Source organism: Terrapene carolina, unplaced genomic scaffold, assembly GCF_002925995.2.
Source record: "Terrapene carolina triunguis isolate 2854851 unplaced genomic scaffold, T_m_triunguis-2.0 Scaffold232, whole genome shotgun sequence".
Lineage (NCBI taxonomy): Eukaryota > Metazoa > Chordata > Testudines > Emydidae > Terrapene > Terrapene triunguis.
In genome coordinates, this window is record NW_020664583.1 from 5,112,892 (window position 1) to 5,127,580 (window position 14,689).

Consider the following 14,689-nt stretch of genomic DNA (forward strand, 5'->3'; position numbering starts at 1 on the left):
ACACCGGACTTTGTCTAGATGGCAAACATGGTAAACCGTAGACTTGTGGCTGCTTAAAACTTTAAGAGTGGCACTGGCCTCCTTTCACATAGAAAGCAATGCGAGTCTCTGCTGGCAGCAATCCTGCAAGCATGAACTCTGGCCCTGTCCCAGCCCCTCGCGGCTGTAAACCGCGTGGCTGTAAACCGGCGGTTGCAGTTCTGTAAAGGGACGGGCAAGCAGTCCCAATACTAACTTTCCCCTACCTAATTCACAGCAGGGAGTCATGCCTGACATCACCCTCCTGAAGGTCTCCGAGAGCCAGAAGGAGAAGATGCTCCGGGACAGCCTGCAGAAACCGGGGCCATTTGCTGCACTGCTGTGCAAGGCCATGATCCCGGAGTACCTGCTGGCGTTGTGGCAGGGAAACGTGTCCTACCACGGGGGGCCTAATAAGCTGTCCCTGCCCAGGAACCTGCTGATGAGGCTTGAAAAACACCTGCAGGAGGTGTATGAGGAGTTCTCCCCGGAGGATGTCGCCTCGATCCCCGGTTACATTGACCAGTTCTTGGCTTAGGTGCCCTTGGAGGGACAAATGACTGCAGGGTTTTGGGCACTATAATCATGAAGCGGACATTGTGAGATTTTTTTAAAATGGTTCGGACTATATATTGAGGCGCCCAAAGACGGAGTAATCATGATACACTTTGCACTGATTCCCCTTTTGTTTGACTTTCCTGTTTACATGTTTTTAAGCACTTTACCCACTGTTAATATTTTCAATCTTCCTGTTTTGTTGCAAATAAATGTTTACATGTTTTAAAGCACTTTAGCTACTGTTAATATTTTAAATATGCCAGTTATGTTGTAAATAAATGTTTGGATATTTAAAACACTTACTGCTTGATCCTTCCCCTGAATCTGTGTCTGGGGTAACGGCTGGGGAGGGTTGGTAGGGGATCTCTGTCAGGGTGATGAAGAGCTCCTGGCTGTCGGGCAAATCAGCGTTGTAAGCGCTGTCTACTGCCTCGTCCTCCTCATCTCCTTCCTCCTCTTCCCCGTCCGCTGAGGAACCGGCCGCGGACAATATCCCATCCTCAGAGTCCACGGTCAGGGGTGGGGTAGTGGTGGCGGCCGCACCTAGGATGGAATGCAGTGCCTCGTAGAAACGGGATGTGTGAGGCTGGGATCCGGAGCGTCCGTTTGCCTCTTTGGTCTTCTGGTAGCCTTGTCTCAGCTCCTTGATTTTCACGCGGCACTGCGTTGCATCCCGGCTGTAGCCTCTCTCTGCCATGGCTTTAGAGATCTTCTCATAGATCTTTGCATTCCGTCTTTTGGAGCGCAGCTCGGAAAGCACGGACTCATCTCCCCACACAGCGATGAGATCCAAGACTTCCCGATCCGTCCATGCTGGGGCCCTCTTTCTATTGGATTGCACGGCCATCTCTGCTGGAGAGCTCTGCATCGTTGCCACTGCTGCCACTGCTGCTGAGCTCGCCACGGTGTCCAAACAGAAACTGCGCTTCAAACTGCCCAGACAGGAAAAGGAATTCAAATTTTCCCGGGGTGTGGCTGGTCAGAGCATCCGAGCTCGGACTGCTGTCCAGAGCGTCAACAGAGTGGTGCACTGTGGGATAGCTCCCGGAGCTATTACCGTCGATTTCCATCCACACCTAGCCTAATTCGATATGGCCATTTCGAATTTAGCGCTACTCCTCTCGTTGTGGAGGATTACAGAAATCGATTTAAGGAGGGCTCTATGTCGAACTAAATGGCTTCGTGGTGTGGACGGGTGCAGGGTTAATTCGATATAACGGCGCTAAATTCGACATAAAAGCCTAGTGTAGACCAGGCCTAACTTGAGTGATATACAGAAGTTCTCCATATTCACTGTCCATACTTGCTAGAAAAGAAGTGAACTGTCTGTGATTCAGCTCTCATGGACGTATAAAATTAACGGTTTTAACAACTATATCCATAACTTCCTTCATTTGTAAACACTGTAGACTACACAGGGCTTCTTGGTGCAAAATGCAATGTATACTGGTGAAGCTAATTCCTGGTATATTGAGGCTGATCAGTCTGGTCTTCAATAATCCAACCACACCAATGTTTTCAGAGCACATTGATGGGGCACCGTCCATAGCCAAAGATATGAATTTGTTCCATGGCAGCGCAGCTTTTTCAATGCACTCTTCCAGTCCTTGAAATTTGTCACGTCCCTTCAGTGGCACTAAGTCTAGCAATTCTTCAGTTATATTCAAACTGCAATCCACACCTCTAATGAACACTGCACAACGTGCAGTATCTGATAAATCTGTACTCTCATCAAGAGCAATTGAAAATGCTTCGAAGTCTTTTGCCATTTGAATCAATTGTTTTTGCACATTACCTGCTAAATCCATTATCCTGCAGGCAACTGTATTGGCAGACAAGGTGATGCCTTCAAAAACTTTCTTCTTATCAGGACATAAAATTTTGCTGGCCTTCACAAGACATTCTCTTACGAATAGGCCTTCTGTAAAAGGCAGCGATGATTTAGCTATCATTTCGCTTATCACAAAACTTGCTCTTACTGAATCTTCGCTAGACTTGTTAATCTCCGGAAAAAAAATTCTTTGCTTAGCAAATGCTGCCGAACTTTTTCCTCTCGGATTTTTCCAGCGAATGAATCATATTTTTCACGGTGCATCGTGTCGAAGTGCCAACGCACGTTATACTCCTTGGGAACAGCAATCGTTTGCTGACAAATAAGGCATTGAATTTTATCTTTTACCTCTGTGAAAAAATATAAATTCTCCCATTTGTCTTAGAAAACTCTTTTCTTCCAAGAGTGTTCTTTTTTTTCAACGAAGTCATTTCCGAGAGGTTTTAATAAAATATAAACACTCAGTAATGCACCTCACTCAAAGGACAAAACACTCATTTACTTTTAGAAGTACTTCTGTTAAAGCTCCCCACTCTGCCCCCATCCCTGCCCCCACTCCACCCCTTCCATGAGGCCCCACCCCGCCCTGCTTCTTCCCACCCCTTCCCCGCCCCCATTCCAACCCCTTCCCCAAAGTCCCCGCCCCAACTCTGTCCCCGCCCCAACTCCACCCCCTCCCTGCCCCTATTCCAACCCCTTCCCCAAAGCCCCACCACGGCCTCGCCTCTTCTCTGCCTCCTCCCCTGAGCATGCTGCGTCCCTGCTCCTCCCCCCTCCCTCCTGGAAAGCCTTAAGCGCAGGGATGTAGGCGGGGGAGCAGGGACACGGCGCACTGGGGGAGGGGAGCTTGGCAGGTTGCAGGAAATAACTCCCGGGGGGGGGGGGAAGGGGAGCTTGATGGGCCACAGGAAATAACGCGGTCCAAGGGCCGTGTGTTTGAGACCCCTGCTTTAGATAATCAAAGTTGAACCTTTATCAAGAATAGCGTCATTCCTCCCCACCACTAACTCCCATACCGTTATATCAACATGGAATATTTTCACTACTAAAGCAGATCGCTATTCTTCCTCACCCCAGCTACCTTTAAAGGTGTAGTTATAGTTTGACAATCCATCAATTTATGATTCTCCCCAAATTAGCAGAGGTCTACTACTCTGTACTGGATTAATTATTACCCAACACCAAAATCAGCCATGATGCTGCCATGCAGGAGGCAATGAGATTTTTTTCCATAAATAATATTAAGCTCTTATATAGCACTTTTCATCCCCAAATATCACAATACTTTATAAAGTAACGTAAGTATCTTTATTCCCATTTCACAGATGGGGATACAAACACAAAGGTGATTTTTCCACAGTCAAACAAAAGATCAGTAGCAGAGCCACTCCCAGTCCAGTACCTGCCCTATCCAGTAGGCCATGTTGCCTTCACCTAGATTAATTTATTAATTTGAAGAGGCCTGTGGAAATCCTAGAAGTCCTGGACTTGGAAGAAACTAGCAGTAAGCACCTACTCTTGAAGATCAACCAATGTTTTGCCATTATGGGAGAGGCTGTGGCCATGTTCAGCTAGATGTGCTTTAAGAACAGTCTGAGGAAAAAAAGGCATCTGAAAGCCAAATGTTTTTCTAGTGCTCATTCATTTTAGGAATTTAAGTTCCAAACAGTTGTTTGTTTATAATATTCCGTGGAAGACTATTCTAACTGAGGACAAGTTTGCTTGGTTTCTAGTTATAATGATGAACCAATATTTCCCGAACTAGATGTTCCTGAAGAATGAGTTAAATGCCATACATCCTCTGGGGACAACGTGATCCTTGGGTTAAATTAATTTTGTACATACAGCTGTTTAAAGGGCTTAGAGGCAGCAACAATTTAAAACGTTTCTGTTTAAAAATGGTTGGGGGGGGGGGAGGACTTTTTTCTAGCATACTTAGTGCATTTGACAGCACATGATGTGTAGTCAGTGTCACTATTCCTCCAGTATAGTCAGTAAGCAACAGGTGAGAAAGAAGTTTAGACAATAGGGAAATGTGATTGCAAAATAATTGGTAGAAGGTAGGTGTTATGCCTGAAACTACGCTTAACTCTTTTTGAGCTGCATAGGTTTCAAGATGATTGTGCGTCTTAATACTTGAAGAAGTGGTCAGGAATGAAGACTTCATGAACAAATATGAATTTATCCAAAAGCCTGTGTCTCTTAGGAAATGGTTGATTTGTCTCCCAGTGTTTTACATGTGCCACTACCTTAGGCATGCATAAATTACATTTTTAAATCTATGTTAAAGTGAAAACTAACTGTGCCATTTCATCTGCATTAAAAAAATGCCAGAGATAATCTGAATCACTGTATTTGGTTATGTATGCTGCAAATTTAGAAAAGGTCAGCAGTTTTGAAAAATCTGAAAGGTTCAATGCAAAACTGACTGCTGCTGTTCAAGTCAGTGAACATGATCTTAGTGTATTACATAGTCTAACTACAATAAATATTAAAATATACATTAGAAGAAACTTATCAGAACAGGGAATCATTAGGAGGAACTGCATTTCTTGTATGGATATTGCACGACACTCAGTTAAAAAAATTCTTTCTGAAAATGATACAAGGAACAAAGGATGAAGATAACATTCCTCTGGCTGCTGAGAAGCTGGAGCTGTAAACCTCTGAAAGATGGTGGGAGAAGTAGCAAGTAAAGTAAATCTATTTTGTTCATACATCCTACCCACCTGTTATACATGAATTCCCTTTTCAACCGTAGGAACGTGCTGCAGTGCATCTCCCAATGTATCAGGCACCCTTGAGGAACAGGCTACCTTACACACTGACTTGAACTAGCCTAATACGTTCTGATTCTCCTCACCAAAGGCAATGAGACAGTTTGGTCTGAACTGGTTGGGAAGTGGGGCAAAGCCGAGAAATTGTCAGACAAGGGAAGAGTTAGGATCGCTTGGTGTGAGACTCTTTGGGGAGTGACGGGGGATTTACTGGTGAGATAACTAACACCCATATTGCATACCCGCTGTTGCTCACTATGTAGTAGTGTAGTATGAGCATTTATTATGTAACTACTAGTCCTTTAGTACTCATGTAATAAAGCTACAATACAATCAAAGAGTACAAAATGAATGGAGATTTTAGCAACATGGTAAATTGGACTCATCCTTCAGAACAGTATACAGTCAACTCCAGTGAAATGCTACATGTTGAAAGTCAAACAGAATTGTCTATCACAGAAACTGCCATACACACGCATGAGTTCAATGGAACTACATTTTCATTGTATTTCATATCAAGATAGCACTTGCCTTTTAGTTTCACATATTGCAATTCTGGGTTAACACAGAGGGCCAAGTTACTAGGCAGGGTCCAGGGGGTAGTTGTCCAAGCAACAAGAGAGACGTTTTCATCTTCATCCAATGGGAAGCTCACAATCACCGAAGGATCTTGAACATCCTTAAATGAAACAGAGATAGGGAGACAGATATGAAAGGTTTCTTGTGAGTTGGCGAGAACACACACTCCAAGGAAAAGCAGTGACAGCTGTTGTCACTCAGTTACCTGGTTCCTTTAGTGCCCTGCAACCTGGCTTGTCAAAAAACTCAGTAAGAGTGAATGCAGATGAGAACCAATTTAAGCATGTCTCTCCACCTCCCCCGTGTAGGCTACTTGACCAAATCACGAGGGACACAACTGCCTCAACATAGTCAGAGTTTATTTCTAAAGGCTGAGAGTTGGGTGCCTGACTCCTTCAGATGCCTTTGATAATCCCAACCTAAGATTATATAAAAATAATCCAAGATCATAACTGGTTAAAGGTTTCCTTCATAGTTTAATAATTTTTCTATAGCTGCTGAAATCTGGAGTTCAACATTCACCTAGTTTGTCCCAGGGGACCAGGAGTTGGGAGGACAAGCTATCACTTGAGAAAAATTTCTCCTGGCAGGCAACTATTTTTAACCAAGGCACATAAACTATATGTCCTTAAGCATAGGAGTACATGGATGTTTAAAACATAATGCACAACTGACAGATGGTTTTCTACCTCAGCCTCCAAGAGTCCTGCCTTCAATCAAGTCAAAGGAATCCCTTTGTATTATTAATATCAGTGTTACTCTAAGAGAAGTTGTCTCAGACACATTAGAGAGAGTCAGTGGTGCAAGTAAGCAGGTACGGTCAGATACAGCATACCATTAAGATATTTATTGCCGGTACACCGTACTGGAAAGACATTTTCAGAACCGCAGGGCACTCCTGGGAACCGCAGCGGTGAAAGGAGCAGAACGTGGGGTTGCCACTCACAGTAGCCAGTGCCCCGCGCCGGCAGCTCCTCTGGCGCAGCTGTAACAGTACCGCCCTCAGCCCCTCCCCCAGCCCTGTCCTCTGGTGAGGCTGTACAGACCCCAGACAAGAGACACAGCTGCATGGAAGGGCTGGGGCAGTATAGCCCGGAGCTGCTTGCGTGGTGCCACCATGCGGCCTCACGTTCTGCTCTTTTGGCTGCTGCAGTTCCCGGGAGAGCCCTGTGGGTCCGAAATCAGTATCTGGTGCAGCGGGAGGACAGAGCTCCCCCACCTAGCCCCCAGGTAACATGGGATGGGGAGGGGACGGGGAGAGCGTGGGGGCCCCAGGCTGGGAGGGGTCACATGGCGGGGAGGGTGGTCACGTGCCCCCCCCTTTAGCTCATGCTCCCCTTTGTGTCCATCCCATGACTTGCCTATGCATACCGGTGAGAATTAAAATCTCCTCGCACCACTGGAGAGAGTGAAGCACTTGAACAAGTTATAGTTTCTGTATTATCAATACTATTGGACTGTGGAAGACCTTAAATGAAGTTATGCCCTGATAAAGAGCCCAGAGTCTTACAGGATTAACATTTTGCATAATTGTGTAAGGAATATTTCCAACAGGCAAAATTTAAAGAGCAAGTGTTACTCAAACCCCAAATCTTTTGAAGTAACATCAGTTTTATGGCTAGAATCTAAAGTGGCAATACAGACCTACTATACCTCTGTGAGCTTGTTACCTAATGGCAGCATGCAGGAATGGTAACATTTTTGTTATAGAACTAAAGAACAAGTTTGCTATTTTTGTAACTAAAAGTAACAGCATTATCAGGCTCCATGATAGATTTTTAATGTGGAGTTTGATTATCTTTATAAACCTCAAACTGTGTCCATTTATCTTTCCTACCTACTTCACAGGGGTGTTGTGTGAATAACTTAATGCTTGCACGACTTGGCAAACAAATACTACATATACATTGAATATTTAGTAAGCACAAGTCTTCAATTAGTGCTCTGATCTAAATAGATAGCAAACTAAACAGGGTTGGAAAGGTCACTGCTCTAATAAAAAACCTTCAGGTGAAACCTAGATGGATATCTGAAGTTGTTCAAGTAAGTAGACAGCACTTTTCTTTCTGAATTGTTGGTGAAACAACAGCCCCCACTGCAACATGGTACTAGTCGGCCCTGTAACGTTAGAGGTGCCGCCTGGTAAATGAAATATGAAAACCTGAAGATACGACCTCTTTTGTTTGCAAGAGAAGTGTGTTATCTGTAAAGTCCCTGACAAAAAGGTACATGGGCAATGTTCTTCTGCCTGCCTAAAATCTCTCTGGAGTTTCAAATGAGCAATTTATTCTTCACTTTCCCTCCTAAATAATTGGCTCCTGCATTCCACCCATAAAGGATACCACTTCCATGGCAAGAAAGCTGATCCTTTGGTGTACTGTACAGTCTCTCTTTAGTTTGTGTGCTATGAAATCATTAAATTTAGCAAAATATGCAATGCTTTCCAAAGCGAAAAGCTCCAAGCTGCATTAAAAAGCTTTCTTAGGGCATTTTTACAACACCTAACAAATTAACATCATATGCATAAACCAGGAACACTCAAACAGATTATGTCACATTGCCATTTGTGCACTGAAAGCATCCCTGGCTCCTCTCCAGCAACACAGCTCAGAATAGGTAATTCCATTATGGAATGGGCAGCTATTTACGTCAAAGCTAAGGGCTGCTTCAGAAGGAATTCTTTCTATAAGCAGGTGGGGTGGCAACAGTCAGACTCAAACAGTTATGTAATGCTTGGATTATGAGCAATACCCAGTGAAGACTATGCTATCAATAAAATTTAGTCTCTACCAATTGTTAGACAAAGACTATGATGTTTCTAACCAGCTTGTTCTAATGTTTCACAAAGTACTAAACATGCCAAGCAACTCAACAAAATCCTGGCAGTCTGAAAGATGAATCTTGTTACATTTACAAATGAAATAATTGCTTAGTATTTCTCTATTTGAGTTATCTCAGTTTCCTTTACAATATACTTTTCTTTACTCAGACACAAAATGACTGGAATTTTATTTATTTTTCAATTGTGAAAGTTTGCTACATGGGGGCTTCCTCTAAGCACACTTATAGTTTCTGTTACACATTAAAACGGGGTTTTATACTATACAGTAACTCCTCGCTTAACGTTGTAGTTATGTTCCTGAAAAATGCAACTTTAAGCGAAACGATGTTAAGCGAATCCAATTTCTCCATAAGATTTAATGTAAATGGGGGGGGGCGGTAGGTTCTAGGGAAATTTTTTTCACCAGACAAAAAACTATATATTATATAGATATACAAACAGTATACGTTTTAAACAAACAATTTAATACTGTTCACAGCTATGATGATTGTGAAGCTTGTTTGAGGTGGTGAAGTTAGAGGGTGGAAGAGGGAAGGATATTTCCCAGGGAATGCCTTGCTGCTAAATGATGAACTAGCACTCGGCTGAGCCCTCAAGGGTTAACACATTGTTGTTAATGTAGCCTCTCACACAAGGAAGCACGAACAGGAGGGACGGGAGACAGCATAGCAGACAGAGACAGACACACATCTTGTGTGTGGGGGAGACAGAGAAAGAGATGCACACTGCTCCTTTAAGTAAGCTGACCCACTCTAAAGTGCATTGTCTTTTTAAGTGGATGAGGAAGTGGAGACAGCAGCTGCTGCCCCAAGCTCTCTGTGTCTCTCTCCGTCTGTTGGTGTCCCCTCCCTGCTCTATATGGAGAAGGGGTAAGCGGGGTGCAGGGGGAGGGGGACACCCTGACATTAGCCCCTCCCTCCCCCCCTGCACAGCAAGCAGGAGTCTCTGGGAGCAGCTCTAAGGCAGAGGGTGGGAGCAGCTCATGGCAGTGGGGGGAGGGACAGCTGAACTGCCGGCAATTGATAGCCTGCTGGGCGGCTGCAGCACAGGGAACTTAGGGGGAGCTGATGGGGGGCTGCCAGTCCACCCTGGTTACAAGCCCACACCAGCTAGCTGCGACGGGCTGCTCTTCCTGCAAGCAGTGGACAAAGCAGGCAGCTGCCAAACGACTTTAGAAGGAAGCATTGCACAACTTTAAACAAGCATGTTCCCTAGTTGATCAGCAAGGTAACAACGATACAACGTTAACCAGGACGACTTTAAGTGAGGAGTTACTGTACTAATAATATCCTGCTTCATTGCAGAAGTTCATGATTCCATTTCCTTCTTTCGTTTCCTGAAACAAGGGCTAAGGAGTAGCTTTACTAATGGCACAAGAGAAGGCAGAGGAGCAACAAGTGGTATTTAAGCTGCAATACTGGATCTCAGATCACAGAATTCAATTCTCCTCCCACAACTCATCTGCTAACTTTGGTAAGTTACAGGTGTGGCTGCTGAGCTGCCAGCTAGATCTCCCCAGAAGATCAGATTCAATATACAGGGAATCCTCTGCTGAGGTGAGCAGGAAAGGTGCAGTGTAAAATATTCACTGTAGAAACCCAACACAGTGAGGTACACAAAAATGTGTGAGGAAGAGTGGAGCAATTTCCCAGATCAAAAACTGTGAGAATGGTGAAAGGGGCAACAAATAATGACCAAAGGAACTGTCAGAAAAAATCATAGCAGGACATATACATGACTAAGCCAGCTCTTTACTAGCACTATTCTATCAGTTTTGAGTATGTCGATAAGCTTACATTCCACCCAACTGAAGTATTTAAGCTTTCCAGTCCAAAACAGACACTCACTCCAATGTGACAGAGCAGTTACAGGGGTCAGATTATTATACATACATATAGACAATGATATACCTTGTAGTTCTGGTGAGCCTCAAAATTCGAAAGAGGAGTGTTACATGCTGTGGAGAAAGGCATAACCTTAACGCCTCTGTAAACCAGTCCTTTGTCATACAGCTGTTTGAAAACCCACCTAAAAGTAAATAAGGAACATATAATAACTTAATAGTTTAAGATTCAAACTAAAGGCAGCTGTAGTGTAGGATTATGATGCAGTAGGGAAGGTATTCTGAAAAGTTCAAATAATTTTCCAACTACAGACAATATTTACTACTTGAAACACCGAACTCAAAGCATCTGCACATACATATACAAGTCGTATCTTGAAACAATATAAATACTTAATGCCACTACGACATTTTTATTGTGAATATTCTTTAAGTTAGATTCAGCTTTGGGTCATCCTGCCAGCTCTGCCTTGCATGCACAACACATGGCAATATTCAGATGGGATATAAATCACTGTAACAGTTGAATCTTTCCCCAACTGCCTGCTTGGGGACCATAAAACTTAAATTTCAGTGATTAACACAAAATGCTTTCCTCAAGAGGCCACATCTAGGCAACTAGGTTTGTTTAGAGAACAAGAAGTTTTGTGATTCCATGAGTTACATTCATGAATCATTGTATAACACTTTCCATCCCAAAAGACCCTTGCTTCACCAGCTATATGTATGGCACCATGCATCATTGGCAGGGGAGAAAATAGTGGATTTTTGGCAACCCAGGTGAATGATGGCTCTTCAAATAGTAGGCAAAGATCTTCACCGTCTACACTGTACACCTTTATTTGTAAAGCCTCATTCAAGAGACTTGCATATTCAGTGACACAGTTCTCCAAGGGCTCAAATTATCACATCGGAATCTGGGCCTGTGGTCCTGGAGAGTCTAGTTATTTTGTAGTTGGATGATCAGACTATTCAGCCATCGCTACTGACTTTAAAAACTCTTGAACTCTCCCACCCATGCTACGTTTTCAAAGCATTGTTAACATTTTCAGTGTTTCCTTCCAGATGAACATCTTATTAACATGCAAGCAAACACACAGAGTGGTCTTGTTAAATAGTATGTTTATGAGATCAAACTGCACTGGGTCACGCTGTTTTGGCAATTGGTCCTTTTTTCTGTACGCCATCATTTTGTGCTTCAGAATCTATGCATTCATTTAAACAAAGATCTTTTGCTCTTATGTTTAGGATAACCATTCAACATGGGAAATCAATTCCAACAGCTACAGTGTTATCAGTCTGCAGCCTGAATCAACAGCATTGAGAGATATGAACTGGCCTATTGACAATGAAGCCTAATGATAACCTAATAATCAGAAATGTCAACTATTACACTGCAGACAGGAGAAATTAGAGACCACATTATGAAGATCTGCACAATCTACTGAAAGTGGCATCCATGACCCAACAGTAGTAGACCAAAAGTTCAGTGAGGACTTTAATCCACTCCAGGGAGCAAAGTGCAGCATCCAAGCACCACCAAGAGGAATCAAGTCTCAGAAGCCCGGAGGAGCATCCAGCCACAACCAGGGGGAGCCAAAAACCAAAGAGTTGAGCAAAGCTTGCAGGATCTTATCATGAACATCTGCACAATCCATTGAGCATGCCTTCTCAAACTGGTAGGGCTCAGTTTCTAGAAGGAGCTGAAGAGTAGTACTATTTACCCACACAGAATTTGATCCCTAGGCATATATTCCCCCACTCTCACCCCAATTCAAAGAACTATTCAAGTGCACATTATGAGACACATTCTTTCCCCTGCCCAAGTACATATAATTCTGGTCTGGAATAAAGGTGCTCTGAATGTGAGGAAGCCAAATAGTTGACCACCTTGACATGGCTACCTTTATGTTTTGTTCTATGCATTCCTTTTACAATTTGATCATTACTCCTAAGAAAGGAGATATACCTGCTAAGTTTATAAAAAGAGCATCATTACTAGGACTTAATTTAAAGCTACCAACCATTCAAGCAATAATGTAGCCAAAGTGTAGTGAGAATTTTTTTATTGATCTGCACTTTCAAGCATAGGTATTTCAGTATCCTAACTAGGAAAGCTCTGTTGCAACTGAGCAAAAGTATAAATTTTCATTTTATGTTTTATCAACTTAAGCTATATTAAATGACTTAGTTGTGATAAGTCACTGATTTTGGATTTATTCTTCAATATTCTTGCATTTGCCTTCTGAAAAGTGTTGATTAGAATATTATAAGATACACAAAAGATGTCCAATTTATTTTTTATTTCTTTCCTAAAGGGATATAGCTTACTAATCCCACAGAGGAAAACAGTTCAGTGCCACATCTATGAACATTTAATGACTGCTTAGATGTACTTGTAGCCTTAACAAACAAACAAAAAAAATCAGAGAAGGGGGACCACTAGGTGGAGCTACAAAATTCAAATACAAATGAACAGTCTCCTCTTGTGGTAATTTTATTCAACTGCAGTTTAAAAGCTTCAATTTTTTCCCCACTACCAGGTAGACAGTATTTAGCTTTCAAAATGCATTCCCATTCAGAGATCTCTAAACAGAGGTTACTACATCTCACAGTAAAAAATTGTTTGTTTTTAAATTTCCATTGTCAAAGGATATAGTCATTTGTATTCAGAGCAGACTACACTATAGGGCAGGGGTTCTCAAACTGGGGGTCAGGACCCCTCAGGGGGTCATGAAGTTATTACATGGGGGGGTCACGATCTGTCAACCTCCACCCCAAACCCCGCTTTGCCTCCAGCATTTATAATGGTGTTAAATATATTTAGAAGCTTTTTTAATTTATAAGGGGGAGGGGGGTCGCACTCAGACTTGCTGTGTGAAAGGGGTCACCAGTAAAAAAGTTTGAGAGCCACTGCTATAGGGTCATAAAAACAGATCGTTGCTTGATGAAATTGCCTGTGTTACCACCATGACAAAAATATATTTGTCATCTCTGAACTATACATAATTGTCTTTCTATCAAAGTATCAGTCACTAGGAGACAACAAAATAGACAGGATGTAACTTTTGTTGCTAGCAGCATTCCCTACCCCAAACCAGCACACTAAGCATCAGCACTTTTGCTTAGATCTAAAAAAAAATAAAAGCCAGTTACTACTTGCAAGTGGAGAGTCCTTTAATTCATCTTTATGTGCCTAAATTAAGCAAGATATATTTGATGGCTAGTCTGAAAGAGGCATTAGGCTTGTGATCCTGGCATAGAGAAACAGCAGCCCTTTCTGGAAGGTCAGCAATACTACAGGGAAGCATGCAGAAACTTCTTGTGCCACAGGTCACTTCTGTGTGCAAAGGAAATAGTTTACACACACACAAAATATTTAAAACAGAAAAATCTATTCCCTTGAATTTCACTCTATAAACAATATTAGACAGGTGAACCCACACTTCTGATCGCCATCTTAAGCATCTGCAAACTGACGACCTAATTCTCAAAAGACACACTGAACTCCTACCAAACAATGGGATTTGCAGGTGCTGAGCACCTCTTGGGATCTGGCCCTGAGCCCCATATTCTGATAAGCACTATATTCACAAATAAAAAACACAAACAACAAAAAAAACCCACACACAAAGTAACAATCCACCCCCACAACACATCACAAAGCACAACCCACAATGGGGTTTGGCACCATAGTTTTGGGCAGTTGAGATCACATTTAACCTTAATCTGGGTACCAAGAAAACTGTCACAAATCTGTGCTTCAGAGGAGCCTGAAGCCTGTTATCCTGAAAGCAAAGATTTCCCCAATTCTCATACAACCAGCAGGCCACCTACCACGCAGTACATCCTTCAACATATCTCCCAGATGCAAAGAAGTTGTCCTGCATACACACTTACACCCCACATGACAGGGAAGTAGCTCAGTGGACCACTCTGACGGGGAGTCTAATATCTAAAAGGTCCTTGTGGAATTATTCTCAAGCCCATTGCTTTAGAGATTTATCTAGTTGCAGGTTTAGCATCTTGCCTATTCTGGATCAGGGAGTCAGAGATCTGAAACCATTTAGGATTCTTTGCTCTCAAGAAAGGGAAAGCAATCCCTTCCACTATTCAAGGTAGTTTGGGAAACAAGACTCTCAAAATCATCACAAGCCAACATTATAGCCATGTGGGAGGGGGGGGTTGCAGTTGTTCTTTAAGGCAACAAGGACTTGCCTGTTAAACAGGATTAAATAATA

General features: G+C 42.8%; 1 protein-coding gene across 1 annotated transcript in view; it reads right to left on the reverse strand.

Annotated features, from left to right (window-relative positions):
- The window catches only part of IARS (isoleucyl-tRNA synthetase), a 220,978-nt gene that overhangs the window by 171,953 nt on the left and 34,336 nt on the right, over window positions 1-14,689 (reverse strand). The window contains exons 7-8 of the mRNA XM_024195652.2: window positions 10,516-10,633; window positions 5,716-5,863 (exon numbers count right to left, since the gene is read on the reverse strand). Of these exons, the coding sequence (XP_024051420.1) occupies window positions 5,716-5,863; window positions 10,516-10,633 (266 nt within the window). The remainder of the gene's footprint in view (window positions 1-5,715; window positions 5,864-10,515; window positions 10,634-14,689) is intronic.